Here is an 18,263-nt window from a genome sequence, read left to right as displayed (position 1 = left end):
GCTGAACATGGATCCAACAGCAGAAATGAATGATAAACTCTTTGAGTTATTGATCAAATGGAAGGAGAAAGGTCTATTGGAAGACATATGTAAATATCTGCATCCAAAGTTTCCAATGATGCCCACAATTTACTTCTTGCCAAAAGTTCACAAAAATAAAACAAGACCACCAGGGAGACCTATAGTAACTTTATGTGGGGCACTGCTTGAGAATGTGTCCAAACTGGTAGATGAAACTTTGATAATATTTGTCACCAATCTACCGTCATATCTACAAGACACAAAGGATTTCCTTAATAAAATAGACGGTATACCCTGGGAAAAGACCTACCTACTAGCCACATTAGACGTTGTCTCTCTGTATACTTCCATCAGACATACAGATGGACTAAAGTCCTGTGAGTATTTTTGAAAACCAGATCATTGAACTATTTGGAGCACAGTAAAATGATTCTAGAGATGATCAGCCTCTGTTTAACAAAGAATAGTTTTTTATTTGACCACAACTTCTACACCCAGTTACAAGGTACAGCCATGGGCACAACGTTTGCTCCCTCATACGCAAATCTAATGTTGGGGTGGTGGGAGAGGTTTACAGTATGGGTCCCCTCAAACAGTCATCAAACTGAAAAAGTGGTCTTATGGCTGCGTTACATTGATGACTTATTCGTAATCTGGGATGGACCCATAAATGAATGGTTGGAGTTTGTTAAGTCACTAAACATAAATGAATACAATCTTCAGTTTACTGCGTGTCACAGTAAGACCACTATTGTCTATTTAGATATACTTGTAAAGGTGGCACAAGATGTTTTGGTGATTGAACTGTACCGGAAACCAACAAGCTCCAACACCCCACTCCATGCTAAAAGTGACCATCCCACAGCATTCCGTATGGGGAGTTTATCCGCATCAGACGGAATTGTTCCCAATTGGAAACCCATGACAAGGAATGTAGAAAAATGGCCCTGAGGTTCCGGCAAAGAGGTTACCCAAAAAAAGTGTTGGAGAGAGCGTATCTCAAAGCACGACAAAAAGATCGCTCCACTTTACTAATGCCTAAGGTTCAAAGCGAACAGGAAATGGAAGAAATGGATACACTACTTATCTTGACATTTAATAAAGCCTCTAAGCACATTCGCCATATAATACATAAACATTGGCATGTTCTTAAACAAGATGAGCATTTGGCGCGCACCTTGGGCGCTAATATAAACATTACTTACAGACGTTCCACTTCCTTGAAAGATGGGCTAGTATCGAGTTATATGAGTCCCAGAATTACATAAGCAGCCCCGAGCTGGTTAAATGCAAATCCAGAAGGCTTTCATAAATGTACAAAGTGTAAGGCATGCAAGTTCGCAAAAAACATCAAAAACTACCAACACCCTGTATTAAACAAGAATGTGATCATTAAATCCAGGATCACATGCGAAACAGAGTATGTTGTGTATGTCCTTATCTGCCCGTGCGACAATTGGTATGTTGGGAGCACGATCGGCAAGTTGAAACTAAGGATTTTACAACATATAAGAGCAATTAAAAATGTCGATCCAACATACCCCATGGCTCTACATTTCCAAGAAAAGCACGGAGGGAAACGTGAAGGCTTTAGGTATTTTGGTGTAGAGACGATTCAAAAACAGCAAAGTTAGGCAATTGGGAACTCCTTTTGAGGCAAATGGAAACTAGATACATCTTAGACTTTGAAACCAAAAGACCTCAGGGCCACAACTTAGATGAAGAACTATATACCTTTCTAGGAACTTAATTTGTCCTGATAGCTTCACAAGTCATTTTATGCACAGACTTTTAAGAGGATCCCCGTTTCCAACATGTTTGTTTCTAGTTCCAATTTCTTCCATAATTAGTGTTTTTATTAATTTTTATTTATTTGTCTCCTCTTACTGTATCACAAATTGTATTCTCATATCAATGCTAATGCTCTGTTGCAATGGGTGGTTTGCTTGCACCGTTTTTAGGATACTTGTTTTTCAAAAGCATTAAGGTTAGAATGTCTATTAATTCAATATTTTGTTGTCGCATAGAGAATTGAATGCACTTTAGACTCATATATATATATATATATATATATAAAAAAATGTTCCCTTATGCTATTTTTTGATAATTTTTCACACTTCTTCTTTTCATTGGGGTGATCAACAAACTTTTTGTTGTAATATTAACACAGGAAAACATAGTCGCATGGAAACCTAATTGGTAACATCAATTGCAGTGGACGTTTAGAATTGATAACCTTTGTTGTAATTACCAATTCATGTGTATTTGTTAAGTATAGAATTTTTAAGCACTAAGCACTTTATTCATCCGCAATTTTAAAACAATTAATGGTAGTTTACTTCGTATTTAAGGCTCTCAAATGAATAAGCAACCCATTTTATGGATGTTTAGAATTTATAACCTTTGCTGTAATTAATGACATGTGTATATTTTTTTAAGTAGAGAATTCTTATGCACTAAGCACTTTATTTATTCCAAAATTGGAAAAATATTAGGAGGTCGTTAACTGCACGTTGCACTTTAACAACCGTGAGTTGTACCCTGTGGCTGCTAACTGCACCTAGCACCTTAACAGTATTTTACTGTAAACTGCATGTTTTGCACAGTGAGCACGAGACCAGTAGCTGTATTTGAATAGGCAATTTTTCATATATATGGAGTTTAGTCAAAAAAGATCTTGTGCACTATGCACGAAAAAATACAAAATTGACCATCATGCATATTCTTAATATACATGTATTTTAGTTAACAAAGACCATGTGCACTATGCACAGATTTTTAAATCCAGCACTGGTTTGTTAATAATAAGAAACATCGAACGCTAAGAGCCTTTCATTTTGTAATATTCTATATGCTTAATGTATGGATCAGCAATGTGTTAATGGTTCAGTTTATTTAAACCAACACGTTTCAAAGCAAATACTTACAAGTTTAAAATATGGCAAAAAAGACTTTAGGTTAAGTTATTTTGTTGTCATGCTTAAATTTGCAAGCATGTCCTTGCTTGGATGTTCAGGTTGTTCAAAGTTTCTAAACCCAATCAAAGCTGGTGGACCTTAACACAAGACCACAAAGAACTGCTTGCGACTCTCTATGTTTCAACCATAGAGACTATGTTAGTATAAGTAGTCCCTCCTTTGTGTTTGTCACCCTTAACGTGAGCAAGCGGTTTGTTACCGCGAAACGCTTCGTTTTTCGTGTTACTTTGTCTGTCCTGGACATTTTATTTATTAAAGTATAATTCTTTGCTGACAAATCCATGGTCTGCTGCCTCAGTGTTTTGCAAAGATTTTCGTATGCAAGTCTGCTTCCTGGAGTGCCATCCACTTTCCCTGCAACTTGGTACAGAGACATTTACATACATATATATATATATATATATTAGTAAAGGATTGGCAAAAAAAACAAATAGTGTAAATTAAACAAAGCGTTGTCCGGATGGGTCTTCCTCTCAGTGGGACAGTGCTGTAGGAAAACGTTAAAGAATGTCTCTTGTGAATGACAAATGTTCAAACAAATGTTCTGCCAGCGCTCCAAGCCCAGGGGCTGGACCTACCCTGGAAAATCCAGACAATACTTTTGAGCTCATTATCTCAGGGGTTGCCACACTCCATTTCCCATGATTTTCGAAGGCATCTTTGTTAGGCCGAGACCTGTGCAGTTCCCTTAGGGACCACTGCAAGAAGTTTAAGACTACAGGAGTTAGCAGTAAACCCAATTGGTAGCAGTCTGCACCACCCAGATTTACCTGGTAGCTGTGGCTGAGCAGTCAGACTTCTCTCAAGAAGAGTTAGGCAGTATATAGAGTATACACAATAGGGCTAAAAATACAGTAGCACAACCAAACACTGACCAGAGCTTTGGTATAAAAGTATATCATTATTTTAAAACACACTTGTAAAAATACACTGGCACTAATATGTCAAGCAAGTTCAAACACAGTCACTATAAGTATATACACCTCCCTAGGTAATTATTCGACAAGTCTAGGTTAAGACACCACTTATTTAGGAAAACAGAGGTAAGTGTGTAACCGTAGATGGCACTCCAATAATTTGTTTAAAAAGGGAGAGGAAAGGCAGAATAGGGAAAACACACAGTACCAACACTTTTAAGAAACCACAGTAAGTCAAGAAAGGCAGGGTCTACCGTAGAGCAAAAAGTTCATAGGCCAGGCCCACTCTTGGAGAGCAAGGCAGAATGTGCCCAAGATCACACAGTGGAAATGCACTCAAAGTCTTTGCAGAAAAAGTCAAAAGAGGTTGGATCAAGTCAGAAAGGTAATGTTAGCAGGTCAGAGGTCACCCCAGGATAGAGAGTCAAGGACTTACGGGACACCTTGGACAGTCTGTTGCAAAGGAGACCAGGCGGGACACAGTACATGAAATGGTGAGAAAGCTCCAGCGGGGGCAGTTATTCCTGGCAGCGGTTGCAAGTCAGAGCTTCGTCCAGGGGAAGAGAGGATCTCGACGTGGAGGAAACCTGGGGGTCGTTGCACTGCCAGGGAAGAAACCAGCCGCAGAGTTTCCCGGTTAAAAGGTACTACCCTTTTATTTACGGTAGTGGTTAAGTGTGGCTATCCGGCCGCCGGGGTGCTTGGCACGGGCGATTCGATTACGAGATGATCCAGGAAGGCGAAAAAGACGAACTGGTTGGTCCCACCAGCTCAAAGGGAAGAAGACTCGCCTGGAAGAAGATCTCCTCTGTCGTCGGGAAAGTGGTTAGTTTCGTACAGCAGGGCTCCACTGGTGGCGTCGTTGTTGTAGATGGCTCAGCTTCTCCCCTCTTCGGATTCTTTAGGTCCTGTGGCGACTTCTGAAGTTCCAGTCCCCAAAGCCCTGCTTTTATGCAGCAAAACCCCCATTCATCTGCCTAGCTGTCACTCAAACATGCTAAGTGGTGAGCCGGCCGGCTCACCACTTGGGCCAATCACACAAGAGTGCGACTTGAGTTGTCAAGGCAACTCAGTCCAGGGTGCCTAATCCCCCTCCCACACATCCTGTTGACCCCAGACAGAGTGGCACCATTTGGAGGGTTTCTGTGGAGAAGCCTGCCAAAAGTGGAACAAAGGGCTCGACTTGGGTTGGAGTTACAGAGGCGAACACAAACGCCATTTTAAAACCTAGTCCTGGCAAAAAGACCCAACCGGGGAATAAATATTAAATAAATAACCCAGCGGTATCTTTAACATTGCACCAAAAAGTGGTGCGTTTAAAATGAATGGGAAAATCCCATAGGAAATATTCTGGTGGAATATTTCGCGTGGTATCCACTGCCACCAGCCAGAAACTCGACAAGGGGGGACTGGACAGTGCCCCCTTGGAAAACAGACACAGGGGCAATCGAATTACCCCTACCAGTACTTCCACAATATGATGGTTTGTACTGGTTCTGTTCACAATTTGAGACTAGTAAAGTCAATGGTGACTTTACATGCCCTGGGAGACAGTCAGTCCCAGGGTATGGAGTCTATGTTTGGGGGTCACTATGACACCCCTGTGTTACTGCACTGAGGGTGCTGTGTAACACATACCAAAAACACATGAAGCCCTATGGAGTAAAAGACCCCATAGCCCATAAACCACATTTACAGTCAAACAACATTCTCAAATCATGCCTAAGAGTGGGAGAAAAAGAGTCTCTCTTAGCAGGAGAAAAAAAAATAAACCCCAAAAATCCAGCAAAGCTGCTGGGGGACTCACTAGGTTTGGGAAATTAGCCTTCACAGAGAATTCTCCCTAACACTCTTCTGTTGAGAACTCTGGGTTTAAGGGACTTCCGTACCTTGTACACCACAGTTCATAGGGTCTTTTCTCCCTGCTATTTAGCACCTTACTTATAGCCTGTGGGTGGATCATGCAAATGGGGCCTTGAATGGATGGCCTAGGATGGATTGGAGTCAGGATTACAGGAGGCTGCCCTAACACTTGAAGATTGTCGTCACTAGATTCCCCACTTCCTTAGTCTCGGTCAGGGTTCTGGTCTCCCTAGCCAACTGTGCCAATCCCGCTCTACGTCGACTTGCTTAAAGTTTTCGCTCCCGCAAATAATTTTCCTCCGGTAGCTACCTTTTCTAGGGATTAGCCTTTTGGGTATTGATGTCTACCTTCTTTTCTCCAAAATTCCCCTTTACACCTCTCTGTACTACCTCCCCCCCTACTCCTAAACTGGTCTTAGCTTCCACCTTTTCACTTCCTTCTACTTCTTCCTGGCAGTTACCCAAGGTTTCCCTCTCCTTCCTTTCTGACAACTACTCTCAGATTATGGATGTTTCTCAACTCCTCATTAAACACTTCTACCCCCTCTCGCCTTCACCCATTTGGCACTCTCTTAATAGCTGCACCGGTTATCCACTCCTCTCCCATCTCTGCCACCTTCTGAACCATCCCTGCCCCAGAATTGTGGGTCCTCCTTCACCCAGCCTACTGGGTCTCTTAACTACCCACTGTCAGGGGCTGTCTTTACCAGTGGCCTGGGCCCTTACGGCAGCCTCCTGTCTCCTCACTATCTGAGTCTTCTGGGTCTCTCCTTAAGCCCTGCTCTACGCAGGCCCCAGGGACTTTGCTCCAGCCTCCTGGCTTCAGCTCCTTCCAAAGCTTCTTCTCTGCCTATCCATCCAGCAAGGAATGGGACTCTCTTCCTACTTCCACCACCCACCTACTTACAAAGCTTTTGAGGGTTTATAGGACATTGGCACCTCCTACCATTCTCCCTCTGGTGGAATTGGGATCCGGTGTGGGGAATTACAGATTCTTCGTTATCTGGGCCTGGATTGATGTTGATTGCAGCTTTGAGAACCACGTCCGCCATATTGCAATTTCCAACTCCCTCTTGATCCTTAAGCTGCTGACTGACTGTCTTAGGGATATCACAGTCTAGCTCAGGCCCCTCTCTTGAATTAACTAGATTCCAGAGCAGCTTTAGCACCCATGAGAGGGGAGCCGAGTGCACCTGCGCGGACAGCCCGCAGGAATGACACCCCTCTTTTGTTAAAGTGTCATAGGAAGTGATTATTATCCTATATTGAAGTGCCCGTTTTCAGACCAAACCATCCACTTACTCTGACAAACAGGACACTTTGCCAAAGAGTATTTATTAAATTAGACGGAATTCCAGTTACTTAAACTAACGTTTCCCCCCCACAGACTTCAATCCCTGGAATGTATCTTAGATAGAAAGTTGGAAAGTATGCTTTCAGACAGAAGTCACATTTATTCTAACAAAACACAGTATTGCACTGTTATGGAGGGATGGTAAAGGTCCAAATTAGAATGTTGGTTAGAAGATTAAGCGATGGGCACCAAGGGAAACAAATGTGCAGCACCAATATATGCATACGAGCAATTCACCTGAAAAAAAGCTTAATCATCTGGAATAGAATGGTGGAAAGTGTATTCTACCTCTTGAATGACTGTCTTAAATGCCAGGAATGTCCTAGAAGCCCTTATTTGTTCACATATGTAAGCACCTGCCGTAAGCCACATCTCAGTGGAAAGATTTAGTTCATTTCAACGTATTGGCTCAATTTTCTTTTTTTTTTTAATTCAATTTTTATTGATTTTTGGAAAACAACAGCATAGGTATGCAAATTACAAGATTTGGGCAATCGCCCTCAACAAATCAAACTATAAGTCATTATTCCCTGCGTTTTTTCCCCCGCTGCCCCCTCCCAGCCACCCCACACAGTATCTCGAGCGCTGCTGTCTACTTATAGAAATGATGCGGCATAGGGCAGCGTCAATCCGGGTTTTCTCCGCCAGTGGTCGACCGTCTTTCCAGGTTCCAAGGTCATTCGTTCCATGTCGGGGCTTGTTTTTGGGCCGGGTCAAGGACGCTGGAGGGTCTCAGGACGTGGCCTATGTATTGCCAAACACCTCTTGAAATTGCAGCCAGTCCGTCTCTATTTGGGTACTTGAACCATGTAAAGCCGCAGTGAGTCTTTCCATTAGGAATATGTCTTTGGCAATCATCACCCATTCTTTCTTCGAGGGGAGGGCGGGCCTCTTCCACGTTCTAGAGCGGGCCGCTCTGGCTGCCAACAGTAGGGAGTGTGAGAGGTCCGGTAATTTTTCCCAGTGGTCATCCTTATGCTGCAGGCCAAACAGTATCAATATCGGGTCCAGCAGGAGCACACCTTCTCCCGCCTCTTTCAGCCAGCTAAGGACTTCAGCCCAGTAAGTTTGGATCTTCCCGCATGTCCACCACATGTGCCAATAGTTTGCCCTTTCCCCACACCCGTGCCAGCAAAGGGGGATTACGTCTGGGAACATCCTAGAAAGTGTGATCGGGTCATACTGCCATCTGTGCAGGAGTTTGACCGCATGGGTTTTGTATTGGCAGAAGATAGAGGTCTTAAATGATCTTCTACAGAGTCGCCCCCAGAGACCGTCTCCGATCCTACAACCCAAGTCTCTTTCCCATTTCCCCCTGAGGCTTTTGGTGGTTCCCTCCCAGGGGGTTAAAAGGGCAGAGTAAAGGAGTGAGATGAGGCCTCTCCTTTCTACATGGGTATCTAAGATTTTTTCAACTGGGGTGAGATTTCTTTGTAATTTGGGCTTTAGTTTTGGTTTCATTAGGATTCCCTTGAGTCTCAGGTAGAGGAGTGGGGAGAGCCTACCTATTCCCAAGGATTCTTCAAGCTCCTGGATGCTTATAAAGGACTCCTCCCTGACCAACTGACCAACTCTGCATAGGCCGGCATCAAACCAGGGCTGATAGTGTTCATGGCCTGGGATTTCCTCTAAAACTGGTGTGGACCAGATGTGACTTATGGGGGAGGGCCAAGTGGTCACCTTCTCACCATGTCCCTTACCCTCAAACACCTTCCACATTGTTACTAGTATTGAGTGATCCCCGATTCTCCTTGGCAGCTTTTTCATCGGGACCCATAACCACTCACCCACTGCGACCGGGCTCAGGAGGGAGTATTCGAGAAAGACCCATTGTTTGTTGGGGTCCTCTCTGAGGTGGCAGGCCAGGGTTCTGAGCTGGGCTGCTCTGTGGTAAGTTCGTAAGTCTGGGAGGCCGACCCCCCCCTCTATCCTTGGGGAGGGTGAGTGTTTCGTAACCTATTCTGGGTCTCTGGCCTTGCCATATGAATCTCGTTATACGTTTTTTGGCTTCTTTAAGAAGTGTGTCTGGGGCTTCCAAAGGGAGCATCTGGAAAACGTACAGGACCCTGGGGAGAAAGTTCATCTTTACAGCGTTTATCCTTCCCATCCACGAGATTTGCCCCTTACCCCATGTCTCCATATCTTTAAATAAGTTGTCAACCAGCGGGGGGTAATTTGCCTGGCTTAGATCTTCATGGGGCCGGACGATGTTGTTCCTCAGGTATTTAATCCCTTCTGTGCGAATTTGGAACCCCAGGGGGGGGACAGCTCTGTGAGGTCCCTGTCTGCGTCTGGGGCAAAGGGGAAGATCATTGACTTCCCTATGTTCATCCTGAAGCCTGAGAATTGGCCGAACCGTTCAATAACCCGAACGGCCGCCGGGACCGAGTTAGTAGGTTCCCTCAGGTGGAGCAGTATGTCATCTGCATAGAGGCCGAGCTTGAAGGTCCGACCTCCAACAGCAATACCGCGGACCATCGGGGCACATCTGATGTATTCCGCGAGTATTTCCATGGTCATGGCGAACAGGATTGGGGAGAGGGGGCAGCCCTTCCTAGTCCCCCTTTGAAGGCTGAATGTTCGTGAAAGGCGACCATTCACTGTGACTCTAGCCGAGGGGTCTGTGTATAAGGCCTTAATGCTCGCCGGATTCCCTCGCCAAAGCCCAGTTTGACAAGGACTCCATGTAGAAACTCCCAGTCCACCCTGTCAAACGCCTTTTCGGCGTCGATGACCACCAAGACAGGGTTGTCTGCCTTCGGCCACTTCCCTCATCAGATGCAGGGTCTTTCGGAGTGTGTCCGCCCCCTGTCTCCCCTGTATGAAGCCCACCTGGTCGGAGTGGATGAGTACCGGCATATGGCTGTCTAGTCTCGTGGCTATGATCCTGGTGAATAGTTTAGCGTCCACATTCAGGAGGGAGATTGGTCTATATGACTGGCAGTCTGTTGGATCTTTGCCCTCCTTCGGGATCACTGTTATCAGTGCTTTGCCAAAAGACGGAGGCGCCCTCCCGGTCTTCATGATATTTGTGAATAGGGCCGCCAGAAACCCCGCTAGTAGGCCTCCAAAGGCCTTATAGAAGCCTGCAGTAAATCCGTCCTCCCCGGGGGCCCTGCCCAGCTTAAGACGCGATATTGCCTTGAGTACCTCCTCGCTCGTTATTGGGGCGTCTAAAGCTGATGCCTCTGGGGGGTCCATCACAGGTAATGTTACTCCTCCGAGGTATGCTCCCAGTGCCTCCGCCTCCCCTTCCCCTTCCCTCCCGTAGAGAGTCTCATAGAACCCTGCGAATTCCTCCACTATTCCCTCGGGATCCGTTTTTGTCCCCTCATCCCTGCAGGAGATCCTTGACACCCATCTATCTCTCCGTTGGCCCCGGAGTTTGGCCGCCAGCATGGCGTCAGCCTTATCCCCTTTCTCATAATACCTTTGGCGCAGGTGTTGGAGGCCCGCTACAATTTTCCCCATCTCCAATGCTCTCAGCTCTTGCCTTTTCTCTCTTGCATCCCCCAAGTCCCTTTCCCTCTCCTCATCCCTCTTCCCTTCAGAGCCCTCCAATGCTATTATCTCCGCCCGTAGCCTATGAGCCAGGAGAGTCCTGGTCCTTTTTTGGAAGCCCCCTCTCTAATCAGAACACCCCTCCAGGTCACCTTTGCTGCCTACCAGACTGTCTCTATGTTGACTTCACCCGTGTTATTGAGTTCAAAATATTCATTGATCGCCTTCTCCATCTCCTCCTTAAAAACCACATCCCTTAGCAGGAAGTCATTGCATTTCCACAGGGATTATCTGGGTTTCAGACCCAATACACTAATATCTGCCCAGACCATGTCGTGGTCCGACCAGCTAACCGGGCGGATGATGCAGGACTCCACTCGGCTCATGTTCTGGTTCCCCATGAAAAGATAATCTATTCTCGTTCTGGTGCCATGGACCGCTGAGTAGAAGGTGTATCCCTTACCCTCCGGATGCAATTCCCTCCATGTGTCCACGAGCCCATAGCCCCACATTAGCTCCCGGAATTTCCCCTGGGGTCTGCCCCCTCGGCTGCCTAACGGGATGGCCCCTCCACCATGATCTAGTTCCCGATTTGCCCACATGTTAAAGTCTCCACCCAGTATAAGGAGCCCCTCTGTCCTGGCCATTATCTCTCCCATCGGCTCAACCTGGCCCACATTAGGACAATAGATCGCTGCTAGGGAGACCCTGGAGTTGTGCAAGTCACCTGATATAATCATGGCTCTACCGTCTTCCCTCCCCCACCTGGTTACCTCTGTGAGTCTCTGGTTTCTCTGCAGGATGATCCCGACTCCACTCCGTTTTGTGGGAGCGGATGCCCAGAGGTCTGGCCCACATGTGCTCCCGGGATGGCACTCTCTCCCATGACCGTTCTAGTTTCCTGTACGAAGAGGATATCTATTTTAGCGTTCTTCATTTCCCTCCCCAAGAGGGAGCGCTTTGCTGGGGAGTTCAGACCCTTTACATTGAGTGAGCCAATTCTCAGTGACTCAGCCCGCCCCCTATTCTCATTGTCCGCCATTGGGTCCTTGTCTTGTGTATATCTTCTTCCCGGATCTGTGCTTGCTGCCACCTTCCAATGTGGTTTTGAGACTGTGTGGGTCCCCAAGATCCCCAACTCCCTCCCTTCCCTCCCCCCCTCCCCCTCTTTATCATGACGCCTGCCAACGGGCAAGCCACCAGGGTGAATGCAAGTCCATCCACCACAGCCCCCTTGTTAAGCTCAGCGTCCCCGGCCGGGGCCGTTTGATTCAATCTCTCAGTCTCACTAATAGCGAGCCTCTGATCACTTAGTCCCCTTCGGCTTCCGTTGTGGGGGTGTTAAGTTTCTTGAATTTCCTTCGGCCCTTTATCTTCTTCTTTGTGGACCAGGGGCCCTCCGGTTCCCTCACAGCGCTCCGAGGCTCTTGCGCCTCCATCTCCTTTCCTTCCTCTGGGGTACCCCCTTTGAGTACCTGCAGCACTTGGGATGCCTCCTTGCCGCTGGTTACTCTATAGTCCACTCCTGAGCGTTCAAAAGACAAGGCGAATGGGAAGGACCACCTGTATCTTATGTCTTGGCTGGTGACCACTGGGTGAGTGGCCGGCACTCTCTTCTGTGGGTAAGAGTGAAAGACGAGGTCCTGGTAAATCCTCACTGTGTTTCCTTCGAACAACAAACTCTCCAGCCTTCTCGCTTTCTCGAGGACCTCCATTTTCTCTCTGTAGCGGAGGAAGCGCACAACTATGGACCTTGGGCCGCCCCTCGCCCCCCCCCCCTCGGTGGGCTCTTTCCAGCTGGACTTCCTTGCCCCCCCTTGAGTGTGAAGAGATGGTTGATGAGGCCCTGAACCTTTCTCCCCACACGTCTGCGGCAGTCTCACCTCTCTGTTGAGTCACACCCATAATGCGCAGGTTGTTTCGGCGTTCTCTGTTCTCTAGGTCGTCCATTTTCAGGGCTATATCCTCCTCTCTGATTTCTAGGTCTGTTAGCCTCGCTTCGTATTTCATGTCTAACAGGTCCATTTGGAGGTGATCGTTTTCCATTCCCTCCATTTTTTACTCGAGCGTCTCCATTCTCCCCCTGAGATCAACTATAGAGCCTTGTATGTCTGTTCGAATCGCTTTCATCTCCTGGAGGATGTCCTTGAGGTCGTCCTTCGTTAGCACTGCGGGGGGGGTCTGTACTTGAAGACATGGTGACTCTGTGTGGATCACCGAGGGGTGCGTCGGACTGGCGGAAGCGTTGGAGGGAGCGGATTGCGCACGTGGGCTGAGTTGGTTCCAGGGCTCCGGTCTCTGGGTGCCCTTTGGAGTATGGGTGGGGGCAGGGGGTGCCTCTCACCCTGCCTTAATGCCTTGAGGTTTCCTCTGGTCGTCTTGGGCCCTCCCCGCTTCCGCTGAGGCAAGCTTGCAAGTGATGGCTCCGGTCTTCACGAGGGGGGCTAAGATTGTGATTGGGGCCCGTTTCCCCAGATGCGTCACGGCTGAAATGTTCCAGGGGGACCCCTGTACTCCAAGGGGGAGGGCCGTGCCAGCTTTTATGGTGTGAGTTGCTCTGGTCCATGCCCGGAGGGCACCGGGGGGAGGCCAAACCCAGTCCGCCGAGTATCAGTTCTCCCCCCTGCGCTCCTCACCTTCTCCGGGCCGTCGAGGGCCTCCACACGTCCATTGTGGGCTCGGACCCCTTCACTGGGGGCTCCTTTTCAAGTAGGCCTCAGTGCGCGGGGGATGGGTCGGGAGGCTCCCGGAGTCCTGATTTGCTGCTAGTTGTCCGCACCGGAGCGATTCTTGGTGGCGTGGGGCTCCCACCAGGGCGCCCCACTCGTCCCTGGCCTCGTGCGATGTCCACACACCACCGAGGCAGAGCTCCGGGGCCCGCTCAGCGTCTGCGCACGGCGGGGGGCGTGCTCCGGCGTCCCCCCTCGGTGTTATGGGCAGGGGGTGTGCTCCGGCGTCCCCCCTCGGTGTTATGGGCGCGGGCCGTGGCTGTGGAGACGACGATCAGCTGCTCCGGGTTCCGCGGCAGGTCCGGCCGAGGCCCCGCGAGATGTGACGCCCTCAGTGGCTCCGCTGCACGGCCTCCGAAAAGGTGTCCTCTCTGTTGCTCGGCGGGCGGGTCCTCCGATCGGGGCCAGGCTATATCCACTTTCGGAGGAGCGCTCGATTCGTTGGGCCGCTGCCGCGGGGGCACACGTTCCCGTCGGGGTTACTCCAAACTCCCGGCCGGGGATTGGCTCAGAGTGCTAGGCCCTGCGGTGGTGGAGGAGCGCTGGTCTCACACGTCCAGCATGCTCTGCGCCCCCTGGCGGTCCATTGGCTCAATTCTGTACATTTCCTTGATGACAGACTGCAGGCTTCCGTTTGTTAAATAGGGAGAGGGTGTTCAAGGGCATGGGCTGGGTTGTAGGTTAAAGGATCGGAAAAAAGCGCCGAAATACAATACTTACGAGTCAAAAGGACCACACCAAAAAAAAAAACAAACATCGAATGCACTATTTTTTTTTGCCCCCCCCCCCCAAAACCACCATTTTTGTTACAAAAACCATTAATTTTACCTATACCAAAACCCCCCAAAAACCTACATTAAAAAATGCATTGTCTTTTTGTTCCAGTCCTTTTGAATTCGAAAAGATGACGGGACACCCATGGGCTGTTGGATTATAATGAATGCTGACATTTGTTTTTAAGCTGAGTAATAGATATCCATAACTATGCTTATAAATATTCTGCACTGGTACATTCTAGTGTTGAAAAAGTTAATAAAGTAATGTGTTAAATAATTAAAGGAAATTGGTGTGTTAGCAAGAATGGATGAGTGATACTTTTTGTATATTCGAACAAGTGGTTATCTGTGGACAGTGACAAATAACACAAACTAAGAGAACTATAGCTTACCTAGTGGTGTCAGCTTGGGAATTGTTCTCTCCTGCCACAGAAAAGGGGGATGCTCCAGTTAACAACTCGTACGTAAGAACGCCTAAACTCCACCAGTCCACTGCCTATAAAATGACAAATTCCAACTTTTGGTCTGTCAAACAGCATAATAAACCAATTATCAATTGCAAAAAGTCTGGAAAGTAAATATTTTCCTGTGCATTTGTGAGTGGTCAATATGCTTGAGGAGGATATTCTTTCTGGAAAAATAAATGTTCAAAACTTTTTTGCTCAATTATTCAAACAGTCTCTAAAATGAGAACACTAACAATAAGAAGTATAGTTCTACAAAAAAAGAGTTTACCACAACGTCATTAAAACCCAAAAAACAATATTATACCAATGTTTAGTGGTGGTTCATTTCATGTCCTATGTCCAAACGGGATATTGCAATACATATCTCTGCTCAGAAGCAATTTCAATGGAAATATTTCAAAGCTAACATGGCTTCAGACATGACGCTTTAAACAGTATATTTTCCTTCAAGCATTGCAATATATTTTTTTTTCCACACCTATCATTTTACAGATTTAAAAAAATTAAAGAAGATGAAAAGGGAGACAGATCTGAATTTATGGCGCTCCACAAAACGTAAAGAGTTGATACAACTGACCCTTCAGCAGGGGTGGCATTAGAAGGAATGGCAGATGAATTACAGGATATCAACAATGTGCTATTATTCACAAAGCTTGGATTACAGACAATGAAATAGGGTATGCCATTGATATTTGCTTTAATAGGATGGTCGCATGAGTGTGCTTAGTTATTGGAAGAACACAAGTCTGCAAAAGGGGGGTAGATTGACATTTTCTTACAAGTTCTCATACAAAATAGCGGTCAACCGGTCTGTTCCCAAAGTCTTCTACAGCTTGCACACCCAAATAGCCATGATAGGACCCTCTTGGTTTTTTCAACAGTGTGCTAATGCAAGTCTTTTTTTTAAATTGTTAATTGATTTTTTTAATAACACGCCTAATACCATACCAGAGTTTAGTTAGTAAGCGCGGATCTGGGATTCAAACCTCTGTTGCTCTGCGTGGTCGTGCTTCCAAGACCAGCACCATGCCCCTGTGCTATCCTTGTTGCATTCTGTAAGTGGGCAACTAAGTCAATTAGTTGATTGAATGGGCATCTCTCTGTCCCTTCTCAACACCTCCCTGGATCAGCACCAACTGATCCATGAGAAAAGACAGCCCAGTTAGGCCCTTAATATTAGTTAGGACCTCTGGCAAAAAATGAGTTCTTTAGGGAAGGTCCACCACATGTGACCCAGGGAGCCAGGGGTGGGGGAGGGGCAACTGAAAAAAGCAGTGGAAGCATTTGGGGGATCATCGTACCAACTAAAGAAGACATTTTAGAAGCATTTTTTTCACGGTGGCTGTTAGGCAGAAACCTGTGCAGTTCCCTTAGGGACCACTGCAAAAAGCTTAAGACTAGAGGTGTTGGCAGTAAACCCAATTTGTAGCAGTCTGTACCACCCAGATTTACCTGGTAGCTGTGGCTGAGCGGTCAGACTTCTCTCAAGAAAAGTTAGGCAGTATATAGAGTATACACATTACGTACAAAAATACAGTAGCACAAGCAAACACTGACCAGAGCTTTGGTATAAAAGTATATAATTATTTATTTAAAAACACACTTGGAAAAATACACTGGCACTAATATGTTAAGCAAGTTCAAACACAGTCACTAGAAATATATACACCTCCCTGATTAATTATTTGACAAGTCTTAGGAAAAGAACACCACTTATTATCAACACAGAGGTGAGCGCTTAACCAAGATGGCACTCCAATAATTATTTAAAAAGGGAGAGAAAAGGCAGAATCAGGAAAACACACAATACCAACACTTTAAAAGAACCACATCAAGTCAAGAAAGGCAGGGTCTACTGTAGAGCAAAACGTTCATAGGCCAGGCCCACTCTTGGAGAGAGCAAGGCGGAATGTGCCCAAGATCACACGGTTGAAGTACACTTTAAAAGTCTTTGCAGATAGTTCAAAAAGGAGTTAGATCAGTTCAGAAAAGTTAGTTAACAGGTCCCAGGGCACCCCAGGATAGAGAGCCAAGGATTTACGGGACACCTTGAACCGTCTGTTGCAATGGAGACCAGGCAGGACACAGTACCTCAAATGGTGAGAAAGCTCCAGCAGGGGCATTTGTCCCTGGCAGCGGGTGCATGTCGGTGCTTCGTCCAGGGGAAGAGAAGATCTCGACGTGGAGGAAAGCTGGAGGTCATTGCACTGCCAGGGAAGAAACCGGCTGCGGAGTTTCCCGGTTAAAAGGTACTACACTTTTATTCGCCGTAGTGGTGAAGCGTGGCTATCCGGCCGCCGGGGTGCTTAGCACGGGCGATTCGACCACGAGACAATCCAGGAAGGCGAAAAGAGGGCGAACTGGTTAACCCCACCAGCTCAAAGGAAGAAGACTCTCCTGGAAGAAGATCTTCTCTGTCGTTGGGAAGTGGTGAGTCGGTTCAGCAGGGCTCCACCGGTGGTGTCGTCGTTGCAGGTTGGCTCAGCTTCTCCCTCTTCGGATTCTTTAGGTCCTGTGGCGACTTCTGAAGTTCCAGTCCCCAAAGCCCTACTTTTATGCAGAAAACCCCCATTCACCAGTCCTAGCTGTCACTCAAACATGCTAAGTGGCAGCAATCACACAAGAGTGCGATTTGAGTTGCCGAGGCAACTCAGTCCAGGGTGCCTATTCCCCCCACACATCCTGTAGACCCAGACAGAGTGGCACCACTTTTGGAGGCTTCTGTGTAGAAGCCCGCCAAAAGTGGAACAAAGGGCTCGACTTGGGTTGGAGTTACAGAGGCGAACACAAACGCCATTTTAAAACCAAGTCCTGGCAAAAAGACCCAACCGGGGAATAAATATTAAATAAATAACCCAGCGGTATCTTTAACATTGCACCAAAAAGTGGTGCGTTTAAAATGAATGGGAAAATCCCATAGGAAATATTCCGGTGGAATATTTCGCGTGGTATCCACTGCCACTAGCCAGAAACTCGACAAGGGGGGACTGGACAGTGCCCCCTTGGAAAACAGACCCAGGGCAATCTAATTACCCCTACCAGTACTTCCACAATATGATGGTTTGTACTGGTTCTGTTCACAATTTGAGACTAGTAAAGCCAATGGTGACTTTACATGCCCTGGGAGACAGTAGTCAGTCCCAGGTTATGGAGTCTATGTTTGGGGGTCACTATGACACCCCTGTGTTACTGCACTGAGGGTGCTGTGTAACACACATACCAAAAACACATGAAGCCCTATGGAGTAAAAGACCCCATAGCCCATAAAACACATTACAAAGTCAAAGGACATTCTCAAATCATGCCTAAGAGTGGGAGAAAAAGAGTCACACTCTTAGCAGGAGAAAATAAATAAACCCCAAAAATCCAGCAAGGCTGCTGGCGGACTCACTACGTTTGGGAAATTAGCCTATACAGAGAATTCTCCCTAACAGTGGTTGTTAGGCAGAAACCTGTGCAGTTCCCTTGGGGAACACTGCAAAAGATTTAAGACTACAGGTATAGCAGTAAACCCACTTGGTAGCAGTCTGCACCACCCAGATTTACCTGGTAGCTGTGGCTGAGCAGTCAGACTTCCCTCAAGAAGAGTTAGGCAGTATGCAAAGTATACACAATATGTACTCAGACACAATAGCACAAGCAAACACTGACCAGAGC

At 46.9% G+C, this 18,263-nt stretch overlaps 1 protein-coding gene across 2 annotated transcripts in view; it reads right to left on the bottom strand.

Moving 5' to 3' along the window:
* RPS6KA5 (ribosomal protein S6 kinase A5) overlaps nucleotides 1–18,263 on the bottom strand; it is a 1,757,411-nt gene that overhangs the window by 1,019,246 nt on the left and 719,902 nt on the right. For both annotated transcript variants that reach the window (XM_069637449.1, XM_069637450.1), the window contains one exon: nucleotides 14,532–14,635. In XM_069637449.1, coding sequence (XP_069493550.1) covers nucleotides 14,532–14,635 — 104 coding nt within the window. The remainder of the gene's footprint in view (nucleotides 1–14,531; nucleotides 14,636–18,263) is intronic.

The sequence above is a fragment of the Ambystoma mexicanum genome, chromosome 14, assembly GCF_040938575.1.
Source record: "Ambystoma mexicanum isolate Mex_15411 chromosome 14, UKY_AmexF1_1, whole genome shotgun sequence".
NCBI classification, from domain to species: Eukaryota; Metazoa; Chordata; class Amphibia; order Caudata; family Ambystomatidae; genus Ambystoma; species Ambystoma mexicanum.
The sequence above is the reverse complement of the archived record's forward strand: the minus strand, read 5'-3'. Positions and strand labels throughout refer to the sequence as shown.